The 13605-nt window shown below is 35.7% G+C and overlaps 3 protein-coding genes across 5 annotated transcripts in view; 1 reads left to right on the top strand and 2 right to left on the bottom strand.

The window, feature by feature from the left end:
• Positions 1–285, bottom strand: part of mia (MIA SH3 domain containing) — a 1560-nt gene extending 1275 nt beyond the window's left edge. The window contains exon 1 of the mRNA XM_016490542.1: positions 30–285. Within this exon, the coding sequence (XP_016346028.1) occupies positions 30–159 (130 nt within the window). The 5' untranslated portion in view covers positions 160–285. The remainder of the gene's footprint in view (positions 1–29) is intronic.
• A 3176-nt stretch (positions 286–3461) lies between these two features.
• LOC107691738 (bicaudal D-related protein 2) lies at positions 3462–10805 on the top strand. 3 transcript variants are annotated; one of them, XM_016490535.1, is made up of 11 exons: positions 3462–3540; positions 4291–4845; positions 6593–6808; positions 7054–7170; positions 7348–7494; positions 8587–8733; positions 8956–9030; positions 9131–9213; positions 9412–9526; positions 9700–9733; positions 9917–10805. In XM_016490535.1, exons 2-11 carry the CDS (start codon positions 4582–4584, stop codon positions 10165–10167), a joined length of 1449 nt encoding a protein of 482 aa, XP_016346021.1. In that variant the 5' UTR covers positions 3462–3540; positions 4291–4581; the 3' UTR covers positions 10168–10805. The 3 variants fall into 3 exon arrangements, with proteins under 3 accessions (XP_016346021.1, XP_016346023.1, XP_016346022.1); XM_016490537.1 differs by lacking the exon at positions 8587–8733; XM_016490536.1 differs by lacking the exon at positions 9700–9733 and having other exon boundaries at positions 3463–3540; positions 9917–10171.
• A 114-nt stretch (positions 10806–10919) lies between these two features.
• LOC107691780 (uncharacterized) lies at positions 10920–12974 on the bottom strand. The gene is made up of 2 exons (XM_016490593.1): positions 12822–12974; positions 10920–12335 (listed from the first exon to the last, which is right to left on the bottom strand). Exons 1-2 carry the CDS (start codon positions 12972–12974, stop codon positions 11766–11768), a joined length of 723 nt encoding a protein of 240 aa, XP_016346079.1. The 3' UTR covers positions 10920–11765.
• Between the last annotated feature and the right edge of the window lie 631 nt (positions 12975–13605).

Genomic DNA, 13605 nt, shown 5'->3' on the forward strand with positions numbered 1-13605 from the left:
AGTTAAATCAGCTGGTTTGCATTACTCACGGCTACACTCTGAATCGGCGCATAGCTTGTTGTCCGAGAGTTTTGGCATCTGCCTGCCAGCCTGAGTGTTCAGTGGCAGGAGGCCACACAGCACCAGGAGAAGGGTCCAGTTAGCACCGTGTCTCTCCATCTCTGTGTGTCTGATTCATAGTTTGTTTGAACAGGACTAAAGCTCAAGTGGGAGGGGCCAGTTGAGGCCAAGCCCCACCCATTTTCAGAAAGTAGACATATAATCAGGGACTGACTGGGAGTAAAAAACGGCCCTGCATGGATTTTCTCCCAAATAGGCCCACCACAACTACAAACAGTCACTACTATCTCACAATATTAAAGCAATCCTATCGCATTTATGGCAAATAACATCACAAAAACCATGGTGACCCTGTTGACAAAAACAATAGAGACCATCACAGAAATTCAAATGATTTCCACTACAAATACCATTACAAACATTACAAACCATCAACTTTTAACCATTAAAACCATTAAATAATGCTTTCCTGTAGTGTGTTTTGGGACATATTACATTAGGATTTAGTGGCTTTAACAAAAGCCATGAATAGAAGGTGACCAATTAGAGCCCAACAGGTGCCATTACAGTTTCCATTAAAACCAATACAATTTTCATTATAACCAGTAAAACCATTACAAATTATGTGATGGTTTCTATTTTTTTTTTCAACAGAGGATTGAAATAAATGTATTGTATGAACTAAAATACTTGAAATCTACATAGAGCTGAATGCAAAATGTATATGACAATGATAAACATAAACCTAGAATCTAGAAACCTGAAACAACAGAATTCTTAAATTTGAGTATTTATATGTCTCTCTCTCGCTCTCTCTCTCAGTGTGTGTCATGTTAATCAGACTAATCACCTTATAGGCTACTTCATTTACTCGGTTTTCTAACTCAATAGCTCTCAAATGTAACCCGTTGTAGAATCGCTGCTGTCTTTTAATGAATGAATGAAATATTCATGCTGGACATTGCGGAGTGATAAATAGCAGTGGACGCTCGGACCTGGGATTTTACTATAGTGCTATAGGCTACATGCTGTGTATAGTGAGAGAGGCGGGCAAAGGTAACCTGACGTATCTTCGCTTTTTTCCTTTTAGCTTCTCCCAAGCGCATTTATCTTCATGTCTTTTGCTTGCCATCACTAGCCCACTCTCCTACGCGTCAGTTTTGGTTTCTTATAAGCAAAAATAGATTGCATTAGCGACCCCTTTTGTCGGCCGTCATCGTCCCTTACTGTCACAACTGACACTTTTTCTTTGATGATGAACCAGACTTCTCCAGATGGCCAGTCCGGACCCTGCATATTGCTAATCCACATAATAACAGGAAAAATTGCAGTAACACTCCACTCAAATTAAGTGTGTTTACTTATATAGAACACAAGTAATTCTAATTACTAAGTAATTTTTTTTTCTCTTTACCATTTAAGGACAAAATCCGACTACTATTGCAAACATAATTATTCAGTATATGATTCACTGACTGTCTTTTTTGTATGTTATTCAAAATTCCTTTTTATTTTTGTAGGTTTTTCTTGTGTTACAGCTGTAAGCCAAGATTCAGAGCAGAGCCCATAGTTGTAACTAGCTTCATTCAGGGTCTGTAAGAGAAAAATATGAAGTCAAGAAAACAGGAAGTATTGCTGCAAGTTGCACAGACTCTCACTTGTGTAGATATTGCTAATCCTATCTGAATCCACAAACAGTTCATTATTACCACGGTAAGGGACATAGCCAGGCCACGGGTCCCATAGCAACTAGTTACAGAGGCTGAGGCCTTTGCCAGGGGTTGAACAACCCGTCCTTTCACAGCAGAAAAAAATCAACACTCACTTTGTTTCAGAGGATTCCTTATGGTCTCTCTGAGCCACTTCCATATTTGGATCACCTTGAAATATCACAAACAGTCCAACAAAACTAATTGTACATTGCAAATCCAATACCTTACTAAGTGAAATCGTGATCTCCAGTTATCTATCAGGAAGAAGCTGGTTGTCTGCGAATAGAAGCTGCTCCCTCCACAGTGGCCTAGGGTGGGTTACTTTACCCACAAAGTGGCAGCAATGAGCAGGTTACCTAACAGCCTCTGAATGGGTTCTTTTATGCCTGGTGAGAAATGTTTTGGCAGTCTGCATAACATCTGACACTGTGGAAATTACGAATACTTCACTTACCTACACAGCATTTCAGAGAATTATAAAATGATCTTTGAACACTCTGAAGCATGTTGTAGTTATAAAAACATTGAGATTAATTGAAAGTTTTATGAAAGTTTTAATACATAAGCACAATCCTTTGGTATGTAATTTCTTTAACATGTAGAAGAATTAATGAATCATATTTTCAATGCTTTATGTAAAGAATTATGATGGCACAAAAGAAAATAGAGAGAGGCAAAATGTTAAAATATAAAAAAAAAAATGATTTTTTATTTATTAAGATAAAAAACAAAAATAAGACAGTAAAGTTCACTGGAAAGTTTCTTATGAAACTGAATATAGATTTTTTTTTTAGCATTCCTTATACTTTAGTGTAGCTTAATTAATTATGTCAGGAAATTGATCAAATTCAGATTTGAACTACATACATTTTGATTGTGCTTTTTCGACATCTACAATAATGTCAATTAATATTAATCAAAAATAACTGTAAAAATAATAATTTGTGACAACTTTTCTATTGAAAGTAATTATAAAAGAATATGATCATTTATATTCCAAAGTTGGCAAGGTAGGCAAATTTGTTTATTTCTTCATTTTATATAAAAAAGTACAAATCAGCAGAAAGAAATGCATTATCTTTCTGTTTACAGAACTTGAACAGATATTATTCAATGACAAGTCTAAGTATGAAAACAACTTACTGATTTCAGAAAAAAAAGGATAAAAAGTAAATGGGGAAGACTAAAAGACAGAAGTAAAACTTATAAAATATGAAAAGTGAACCAAATGCATACAAAGGCATACAAACAATAAATGAACAAATAAATTAACCATAGTTTTTTTTTAATAAATAGCCTATTAAATATTTACAATTACAGCCAGAGGATACATTAGAACAAACAAATAAACATAATGACGGTTAAGTTATATAAAACAATTAAATGTTTACAAAAATTAATTTGACAGCTTTCCTATTTTTGGAACTTCATATTGTTTTTTTGGTTTGTTGAACTTCTGACTTCAAAATTCAAAACAATGGTTTAATTCCCCCTTGTTTACATTAATGAATAAATCGTAGTGGTATTTTTCCGGGTTTTTTTTTTATATAAATCGAAGTTTCATACTATATCAGTGACTGTATCTCACCTGAACGCCCGACGTCAGCGTCACCTACCCTTTTTGTGTGTTTGGGCTCCTCCCACTAAACTGATGACGCCACGAGAAGGTGTGGCTTAATTAGCTTTACAGCAGCGCTTCCAAGGCGACCAGTAGTACCTCCCTGTCACTGTCACCTTTCATGCTAAGTTTGGAGCAGGAACTTCCCAGGTAGGAAAAATAAAGCATTACTTGTTCTAAATAGTCAATAGGAACGTTAATACTACTGAGAGACGCTTTCTTACCGACTTTACAAGAAATTTGTGTTGAATATAAAACATTCATTTAAGTTCTTAAGTCTTTTAATAAGCCTTTATTTGCTGTGAAGTTGATACGAATAGTCTGGGCTGTTTTATTTACACTACATTAGACTAATGTAGTTGATTCAACAGTTTCAATGCCATTAAAATACCACATCATGTTAATAATAAACACTTTTATAATTTATATCATCCTGTGCCTGGGTTTCCTCCATTATGATCCACATACAGGAAAGTAGTTCCTGTTTTATTCCAAGAAAACACTTTACAGCTATGCTAAATAAAATAGTGGTGAAATATCAGCATCAAGGAGGTCACCTATGTCTTGTGCTCTTTAAAACCTGTTTAGCCAATTGTAAGGGGTGTAGTCACTGGGCCACTGAGGAGTCTTGAATGACTACTGGAATGTGAGAGAAACACTGAAACTTTGTTATGTTGGTCATGTCCACAAAAGAAGCTCCTAGACAACAATAGAAATGCCCAAAGGTAGAAATGGATAATGTGGTGTTTGGATACACGTACTGTATAGGGACGAAATCCAAGCTCTTTACAGTCCAGGAGGATTAGATATTATAAATGAAAACACCTGCCAGCTTTGTGTCATAATTTTCAGGGTGAGTTCCAACACAATTCACCTGTTTCAACACGATTCTTTCCATAGGGAGATTTTTAAGGAAGACTCAAGATAAAGCAAACAATAAATCAACTGATGATTCCACCCTTGGAGGAAGCGTCAGCCTCAGTACACCCTACATGTGACACACACACAAGGGTTGATCATCTTTTGAAGAATATACAAAACCAAGAGGTGTCAGGTTCTGTGTTTTCTTGAAAATCCAGTCTAGACTACAGCCTTGGACATTTAGAATTGGAAGGATGCAGATTAACAACTTTTGATTATCAGGACGGTTACTTGGAGTCCTGCTTAGCTGTGAACTTGAGGGACGGACCAATGTTTTCATCCAAGAAGGAGAACTTACCCTCTCCCATCCTGGAGGATTCTTTCTTCCCCTTCTCTTCGTCACACTCTTCCTCCGGTCACCGGATCATGGCTCCTACAATGGGAGCAGATGATCTTCTCGCCTCACCTCAGGATGACAGCAGTCCTACGCTGCTGGAAAAGGACCTGATCTTGGCTGCTGAGGTGGGCCAAGCTTTGCTGGAGAAAAACGAGGAGCTGGCTGCTCAGATAGAGCAGATGGAAAGGGAGATGGAGGTATGAATGAAAATGAGTGCTCAGAACTGATGGCGTCTCTATAAAGGCCTGTTAACACCACAAACATTAACTATAAAGTTTTACTAATCATTCCAGTTCTATGAGAATAGCGATAGTCCACACCCCAACTATAACAACACAGAGGAATGATATTGTTAGAATTACATTCAGAACAATTTTTTCAGCTGATAAAATAAAAACATTAACAGTCAATCGGAATCCACCCGACTTTAACAAGCTCAAGCATTTAAAACCGCAAACAACGTACAGCAACTGCAGTGCATGCTTATAATAAACAGAACATTATTGTCTGCTGGTGTGTACGCTAATATAGCCTAGTTATCTTGATTGTTCTTGGTGTGAACGGGCCTTAACTCTGTAAAGTAACATGTTTATGTTTATACATTATACCTTAGCAGTTGTTTACACCATTTTGATTCACTAGTCTGATTTCTTCTTTGGTTAACAGTCTAAACTCTTTTGTTTTGCTAACTTTTTAGAATTTAATTAAAATATTCTTTACTGTCCAGCAGAGAAATTTGTCTCTATGGTGCTGTACACACAAATAATACATTGTTACTTCTTTAAATCTGTTAATATCTTCTATAAATAATAACTGCATGTAAAACATCTATCGCAATAAAAAATAAAATGCCCAATAGAATGCATGGCAAAACATCACAAAACATTACAAAAAAACCTTTTAAAACATTATAACCCATCAAATGTCTACAATTGAAACCATGTAGCAAATGGCTGTATGTACCAATTTTACTTTAACACCTTATTTAATATTGTAATGGAAGGAACATTTAAAAGGTTTTAATAGATTAGATTTACACCACCATTCATTTTCTAAATATTTAAAATGAATACTTTTATTCAGTAAGGAGGACACATTATCGAAAATTACAGTAAAGATTTTATTTCAAAGAAATGCTATTCTTTTGAACTTCCTATACATCAAATAATCCTGAAAAAATATATCATGACTTGCACAAAAATATTAGGCAGCACTGATCAGCAGTGCAATGTATTCAACATTGATAATAAGTAAGTAGCAAATCAGCATATTAGAATAATTTCTAAAGGATCATGTGACACTGAAGTCTGGAGTAATAATGACTGCTGAAAATTCAGCTTTGCTCACACTGGAATAAATTACATTTAAAATATTTTGGAAATGAAAAAACAATATTGTAAATTGTAATCATATTTCAGAATATTGCTGTTTTTTATTGTATTTAGATTAAATGAATTCAGCCTTGGTGAGCAATAAGAGAAACAAATTTGAATGGTAGTGTAAAACAATTTCTTAAGATGCTGAAAACTGCACAGTGGTAAACATCTACTAGAGGGCTTGACAAGAAAGTACAAGAAATAAAGATAAAGAGGCAAACGCGCAAACATTATTGATTTTGAGTGTTTATATCTCCTGCATAGTGACATTATGTTGCATATGATGCAGCAACAGTAATAGTTGATGGTGGCTCTTCATTTAGAGAGAGTTTCTATCAATGGTCTCAAATAGTGCCAAAAACCTGAATGATAGAGAACCTGTTATAAAGGTTACTTTATACCCATTACACCACCTTCAAAAACACCTTCTAGAAGCTCAAAATAAACATTTCACCATAAAAGGCCCATTTAGGTGGATATAGTTTTAAATCAAACCTATTAACATCATCAAATAACTCTTTTAAAGTGTGTGAATTACAGACAAAGTTTGTTTGTCTCTGTACAACAGGCTATGCAGCAGGAGAAACACATGCTGCAGCGACGTCTGGAGGTGCGGGACCTCGAGGCAGGTCAGCAGGAAGCAGAACTGCAGGCTGACATCACAGCATTGCGTGCGCAGTTGGAACAAAAACACGTTCAGAGTCGTGACCGGCGTCGTGAGGAGAGTGAGCAACTGACTCAGCTGTCCAACCACAACCAAAAACTTGTGGAACAGCTGGCAGAGGTGACCAATCAGAAGCTTTAAGTCCCCAGCTTCCTGTTTTTAACAGCTTCTTGCAAATCTTTTCAGAGGCATCCAGATGCATGTGGGTAAACATGTCTAGTGAGTGACGTAGTAACACTGATACAGTTGTATACAGGGCTGGAAAGAAGATCAGCAGGTTTAAGTATCTGTCTTATGTCAGAAGCAGTCCTTGAAATAATGTTTGACTACATCTAAACCTTTCTCTCTCCTTTTTTTTCTTCCAGGCAGTGGCCTTAGAGCATACTTTGCGTACTGAGCTTCGTTCTTTGAGGGAAGAAATGGAGGATACAAGTTTTAGCAAAACCATAAGCTCTGCTAGACTGGACAGTCTGCAAGCAGAGGTATACACAAAATTAGTAATCCAAAGTAGAATTAGACCTATAAATCGGCCAGGCCAATTAATCTTCTGATATTTTGACATTATCCACTTTGATTTATAGCAGAATAATCAAAGAAAGTACAGTATGTTGATTCACTGTTTTTGTCTGTTATTTTTCACTACTGATCCTGTATCATAGAACAGGGTTATGAAAGAGCGCTGTACTCATATGGATGAAAGATTGAAGTCAACTCAAGAAGACAACCACCGGCTGAGATCTGAGAGGGATGGATTGAGAGAGAGGGTGACTGAGCTACAGACCAGTCTGAAAGATAAAGAAACGGAGGTGAGGAAGATGTGCCAGATGATAGAATTTGGGTAGGAAAGTATATAGCAGATGGGGAGCAAATCTCTATGTAGGATAGATATCAAATATAAATACTGTATACAGTTAGAATTTACACCCAACATTCAACATAATAATTGATTTGTAGCATTTAGTGATGTGAAGCTGCACCAGGGCTCATCCTAATCTACAAACTCAAACACTACAGCACTGTTGGGAAGTCCATTTCACACTTTTAAGAGTCCACTACAAAGAATGAAGCACTAGTAACATGTCTAATTCATATTATGAAATATCAGCTATTAATACCCTGAAAAAATGCATCAGTGTTCCACAAAAATATTAAGCAGCATAACTGTTAATAAAATAATCACCTATATAACCCAATAAAATGCATCGAAATTGATCAAAAGAGTCAGTAAAGACATTTGTTACCAAAAAAAATCAATTTCGGATAAATGCTTTGTACTTTTTATTCACCAAAAAAATCCTGAAGAAATGTATGACTGGTAAAAGTATTGAGCAGCATAACTTTTTTCAACAATGATAAGAAATGTTTCTTTAGCACCAAATCAGTCTATTTTTGATCAATTAACTGCCGCCTTGCATAAGACACCTTTCAGAACATAAAAAAATTGGAAAATGAAAACCATACTGTATGTTGCTTGTAAAATATTTTATTTAGTCAGAATATATGGATATTTTTAAATGGCTGTCAGTGGAAAGAGATGCTGTAGTTATGATCAGCAGCGGCAACTGGACTTTGCTAACCTGCTAAACCTTGAGCCTTTGACCATAACAATTAATAGATCTGTAGCTTCTAGCAACTTCTTCCTTTGTTGTTTATATATATATATATATATATATATATATATAATTATTTTATTTTTGTACCATATGGCCACCGTGTCGTACTATTTTCAAAGTACTATGATTTGAGGCCAACTAAATCTAATCTTGCACTATACTGTTGGTCCTAAATAGTACGAGAATTGGGAATTGGGCAGCCTAGGTTTCAGGTTCAGGTTTCGCTGGTCAGAGTCCATCCATCCCTAGAGAGTTTCAGTCTAGCTGTCTCTGGCTCTTTCACAGCTGGAACAGGAGCACAGCACAGTGTTTCAGCTGCGCACGGTCAACCGAACCCTACAGCAAAGGGTTCAAGCCCTGGGAGAAGAGGCCAGTCTGGGGGAGGCTACCTGCTTCCCTATGTCACTTCAGAGTGAGATCCAACAGTCTCAGGTAGCACTCAACCCCTGCTTAGTGAAAAGATAGGTGTGCAATGGGCATGCTTCAACTTAGCTTGTAGCAAATAATTACTACACTGCAAGTGATGTAAATTGACTATCAAACGTCTTTATGTTTTAAGTATGTAAGTGCATGCTTTTCTCCTCACGCAGCTTTTTTTTCTCACCACACTTTCTATTTCTGCTGACTGGTTGTTTTCATTTTGATCTCAAACAGGCCAAAGAAACCATTTTGGCCCATTCAGCCATTTTGCAAGAAAAAGAAGAAGAAATTCAGAGGTTACAGAAAGAGGTTAGTTACATGATACAATGACATCACAATAGCATGCATATAGACGGAGTATCTTCATCTAAGGTGATATGCAATCAATGTTTTTTTTTTCTTTCATCAGCTACAGTCTAGAGAAACTGAATTAGAAGGGCTGAGGGAGGAGGTGAAGCCATTTCATAACAGTCCTGGCAAACCTACTTACAGGTGAGAACTGGATCAAAAGGCTTTACAACCTCTATCTTCTTGTTCTCTGTGTGTCATATTTAATGTCAGAGATAAAGTGATAAGCTAACGATATGTGATGAATGGGGGATATTTTGCATAATAGTCTGAGGATAGATTGAAACTATTTATTGTCTATTGTTTTATCCAACCCTATCTTTTTTTCCTTATTACCCATAGTGCCTTGGAAGAGGAGATCATTTTGGCCCGACAAGAACGTGATGCACTCAACCAGCAGCTTCTGAACACTATCAGACACAAGGTGGCACTATCTCAAGAAGTTGAGTCTTGGCAGGTTGGTAACTTGAAATTTATTTCTAATCGAAGTACTACTACAGGAAGCACTATTCACATTTTTTTCCATAAAATGTATATCTACTATGCATTGCACAGAGAGCCATATTTGACATCCTTCTCGAATTCAGAAACACAGTTCACAGAAACACTGTCCTCATTAATGTTTTTTAGCCAGGCCAGTGCAGTTGTTTGGTGTTCCTCAGAGGTTAGTCTTAGGACCCTTTTAGTTCCTGCACTTACACACTGTATAGAACATACACTGTATTATTGTAAATTATGGTTAACCTCCACTATGCATTGCATGTATTTATTAATAAGTATTGATTATATATAGAAAATGTGAAAATCTAATTTTGCTTTCCTTTTGACCAACAAATTTCTGTTCCAGGAGGACATGCGTCTACTGATATGTCATCAGGTTCAACTCCAACAAAAAGAAAAGGAAAACGTCAAAGAACGGACAGGCCTTCAAAGAGGCACTCGCACCACCAAATCACTGCGTGTACGTGGGGAAGATGGAAGGAAAGGATTTTTTTCTTCTCTGTTTGGGGGAGACTGACTGGAGGACAAATAAGAAGGGACAAGAAGAGAAGGGAATACAGTAATGAGAGATTTCTCACTTTTTTTCTACAAATGTAAAGTCATCATTAAAATCACCCAAATGTGTAAATATAAAGACAGTAGAAAGAAATTATATGTACTCCATAGTGGAACTATTACATACATATGTTTTTCAATATTTATTTGCAACTTCAAAATCATACATAAAAATAAATGTATAGCATTTACTTGTTCTCGTCTCTTTTATAGGAGGGGTTAATCATTCTTAAACCATAAAAGAAATGGTCTCTTTAGCACCATTAAAGGCATCGTTCAGTAAGGCATTATGCAGCATTACAGTCAGTAACATTTCGTGTAAACATGTAAAACTTTCGCACTCTCAGGCTGTCAAATTTTTCAAACACAAGACAGTTCCCCAATATTCATAATGACCCATGATGATAACAAAATCTTTGATTATATATTGTAGCACCATTTTATAATAGAAAATGTTTAGAAAGTGCTTTACAGAAAACAAGTGTTTGTACATAACACACTGACATACATATGGTAGGATACGACATGAAAATAAAACCAGCGCAGTAAAACTGTTGTCATGGAAGATACATGAAGATTTTTTATATATTTTGTGTTAGTGTGCCAAACATTCTATTTCCAAACATTATTTTTACAAATACTGTAATAAATAAAAAGTGTGAAAAAAAGAGCGAGAGAGAATTCCATTAAAATAATTGTGGGAACTGCAAAATATACTTTTTAAGCACTTGTGAAAGGATGCTGTACAGAGAGTATGTTTTCAAAAATAATGCCAATGGTAGATTTTTTTTATTTTTATTTAACCGTTAACTTCTATTACATAAATTAAATTTTTGGAGTGACCACCATTTACCATTTTGCAGTTGTTTCAAAGTAATTTTCATCTTTAATCAGATTTTATATACAGAGATCTTCAGTACAGTGGTCTTAGATCCCAATTAGTGTAAATTATGGTATTATAATTATGGTATGTATTTTGCATGACATACAACACACAAGAATACACTTTCAATTGTTCAATATTTCTGGTCAGTCAGGTATTGCACTGCATCTTAAATTGCTTCATGTAGCACCTGGAGTCCATTATCAAAGTGTCTGAATGGCCATTTATTGACTAGATGGCTTGTCATGTGACGAGTTGCATCACAGTGACACGCTGCAGAATGTGTAGCTCCAACTTATTCCTGAAGTAGGCACACTTCCATAGTTCAAACTGTGTTCAACATGACCCACTAATATTACCTCAACTGGGCAATCAGCAACAAGATGGCCATTCTCCAGCAATGTTTAGGTCCGAAGTTCCTTCTATTTGACCATACAGAATTCAGCTTGAGAGTTTAAACGGATCATAATATCTGTAGGATCCAAGAGTTCCTGATGCAGGAATATTAACGGATAGTTCTCTCCAGGTATAACAACCCCCAGATTTTGCTTCTATACCAAGTGTTATTCCCTCATGGATATTCTGATCTTCTGCATCACTAAATTTTCAGTTTTGCATGTCTACCTGCATGGCTCAGGTGAAAGGTGGATACTTTTTTGCTTGAATTTGGTTGCAGACTCCACCTTTGGATGTAGGTTCAGGATATGTATATCCTCTTTAAGGGCCTTCATAGTTTAGATAGTACAGATTTGGAAGTTCATAATACTTTGTCATGTCTTGGTTCATAGCCACTCTCTGAGTTAGAATCAGGCAAGAATAAGCTATCCTCCTCCTCTTCAGTAGGCACTTCTCTTTCACAGCCACTGCCAGAAGAACAGGAAAGAGTTTCTTCTGCATAATTGCTATCCATCTCTGAGTTTACAAACGTGTTCACAGTAACCGTTTGTAGTATTTTGGATGATCTTGGATTGTTTAAAGTATTAGCACAGAAAGATCCAGATTCAGATTCACTACCTGGATGCATACTGTCATCATCCATTTCAGATATTTCATTTTCTTCACTATCTTCTATATCATTAGCTAGTGTGTACTCATCACACTGATTTGATGCCTCAGCCTCCTCATCTTGCTCTGGTGGGTTGACACTGACGATGGATGATGTAAGGTTTTCTCTCGGTTGATAGAACATAGAGCCATCCTTGGAGTCTTCCTCCGATGAAGAAAAACGTCTCTCTGCGTTCATTTCTTTTTTTGGCGGGGTCACTGTAATTGGCTGGGATTCCTCAGGGGTTGGTTTTAGGACCCTTTTATATCCTGGAATAACAATCTGTAAAGGACATACAAACACTGTATTATTATTGTAAAGGATAGTAAACCTCTACCATGCATTGCATTTATTTATTTGGCATAATTTTACAAGCTTCCATTAGTTAACTTTAGTTAAAGCATTAACATTAATAATGAACAGTATTATTTTTATACCACTTAAAATAATAGAAAAAGTGGCTCAGAAAACAAAGTTATTTCCTAGAAAAGCTCTAGCATCATTTGTTTGCAGATGCCACATAGCTGGATATTTTGTGTCTTTGAAATTCTGATTTTTTAAAGTTTGACTTGGGGCCTATATACGCATAATAAATGTATATTGTATATAAAAATATGAAACACCTTGGAAGGGTCATGTAAAAAAAAAAAAAAATAATGTTCACAAAATTATTTCAATATAACAACTGATAAATGCAACTTAAATTCTAAAGTCAAATTAGGACATACACAAAGCTTTATGAACTTCAGCAAGTATTGAAGAACATACCAAAGGTTTTGGAATGCGGAGATTCTTGATTTGAAGCCTCATGTGGTAAAAACAACCAAAAGGCAAAAAAATCCCAGTTGAAAAAATAATCAGCAGCATGGCCACAATGCACACCACTAGCACAAAGCTTCTAGTAGAATCTATAAGACACATTAACATATAAACAATATCGTTTTAATAAAGTTGCAATGTTTTTGAAGTAAAGCTATGCTCACCAAGGCTGCATTTAATTGATCAGAAATATAGCAAAGCAGTAATATTGTGAAAAATGATTCGTTTAAAAATAACTGTTTTCTATTTTAAAATGTAATTTATTCCTGTGATGCAAAGCTGAAGTTTTAGCATCATTACTTCTTTAGTGTCACAGTTCTGGAAAATGGTGGCGCTGGAGAATAAATGGTTCCTCGTGATTTCACACCGAATTCTTCGCCTTAATTCCTAATTCTTTTGCACTTAACATGCATCTTTTCTTCTCTACATATTTTTGACTGACTCTGCTGACCCACTGAGCATTTTGCAGTCCAATGGTTATGCATTAACGTTGCAATTTCTAGTATTGTATTAGTTATGAATATTTCTCATCTGCATTTAATAATTTTTGACTTTCAGTCTGAGCTAAATCTCTTTTTTTGGCTCATTTTATATGTAAAAGAAAATCTGCTTAATAATTATGCACACCTAAATATAAGAAATTTTTAACTTCCAGCCTTCATGAACCATAATATATAGATTATAAGTGTTTAAATACAAGATTAATAGTAGTTATTAAGATTGATGTCGTTTG

This window comes from Sinocyclocheilus anshuiensis, unplaced genomic scaffold (assembly GCF_001515605.1).
Source record: "Sinocyclocheilus anshuiensis isolate Anshui unplaced genomic scaffold, SAMN03320099.WGS_v1.1 scaffold246, whole genome shotgun sequence".
In the NCBI taxonomy this organism is placed as follows: domain Eukaryota; kingdom Metazoa; phylum Chordata; class Actinopteri; order Cypriniformes; family Cyprinidae; genus Sinocyclocheilus; species Sinocyclocheilus anshuiensis.

What these genes read in the sequence shown, in the direction of transcription:
- LOC107691738 (XM_016490535.1), top strand. Translation starts at nt 4,582, where the DNA reads ATGTTTTCATCCAAGAAGGAGAACTTACCCTCTCCCATCCTGGAGGAT. An exon ending in TTGTGGAACAGCTGGCAGAG is followed by an intron (nt 6,809 to 7,053) that starts GTGACCAATCAG and finishes TTTTTCTTCCAG; the next exon opens with GCAGTGGCCTTAGAGCATAC. An exon ending in AAGAAGTTGAGTCTTGGCAG is followed by an intron (nt 9,527 to 9,699) that starts GTTGGTAACTTG and finishes AATGTTTTTTAG; the next exon opens with CCAGGCCAGTGCAGTTGTTT.
- LOC107691780 (XM_016490593.1), bottom strand. Translation starts at nt 12,974, where the DNA reads ATGTGTCTTATAGATTCTACTAGAAGCTTTGTGCTAGTGGTGTGCATT. An exon ending in TCCGCATTCCAAAACCTTTG is followed by an intron (nt 12,336 to 12,821) that starts GTATGTTCTTCA and finishes TGTCCTTTACAG; the next exon opens with ATTGTTATTCCAGGATATAA.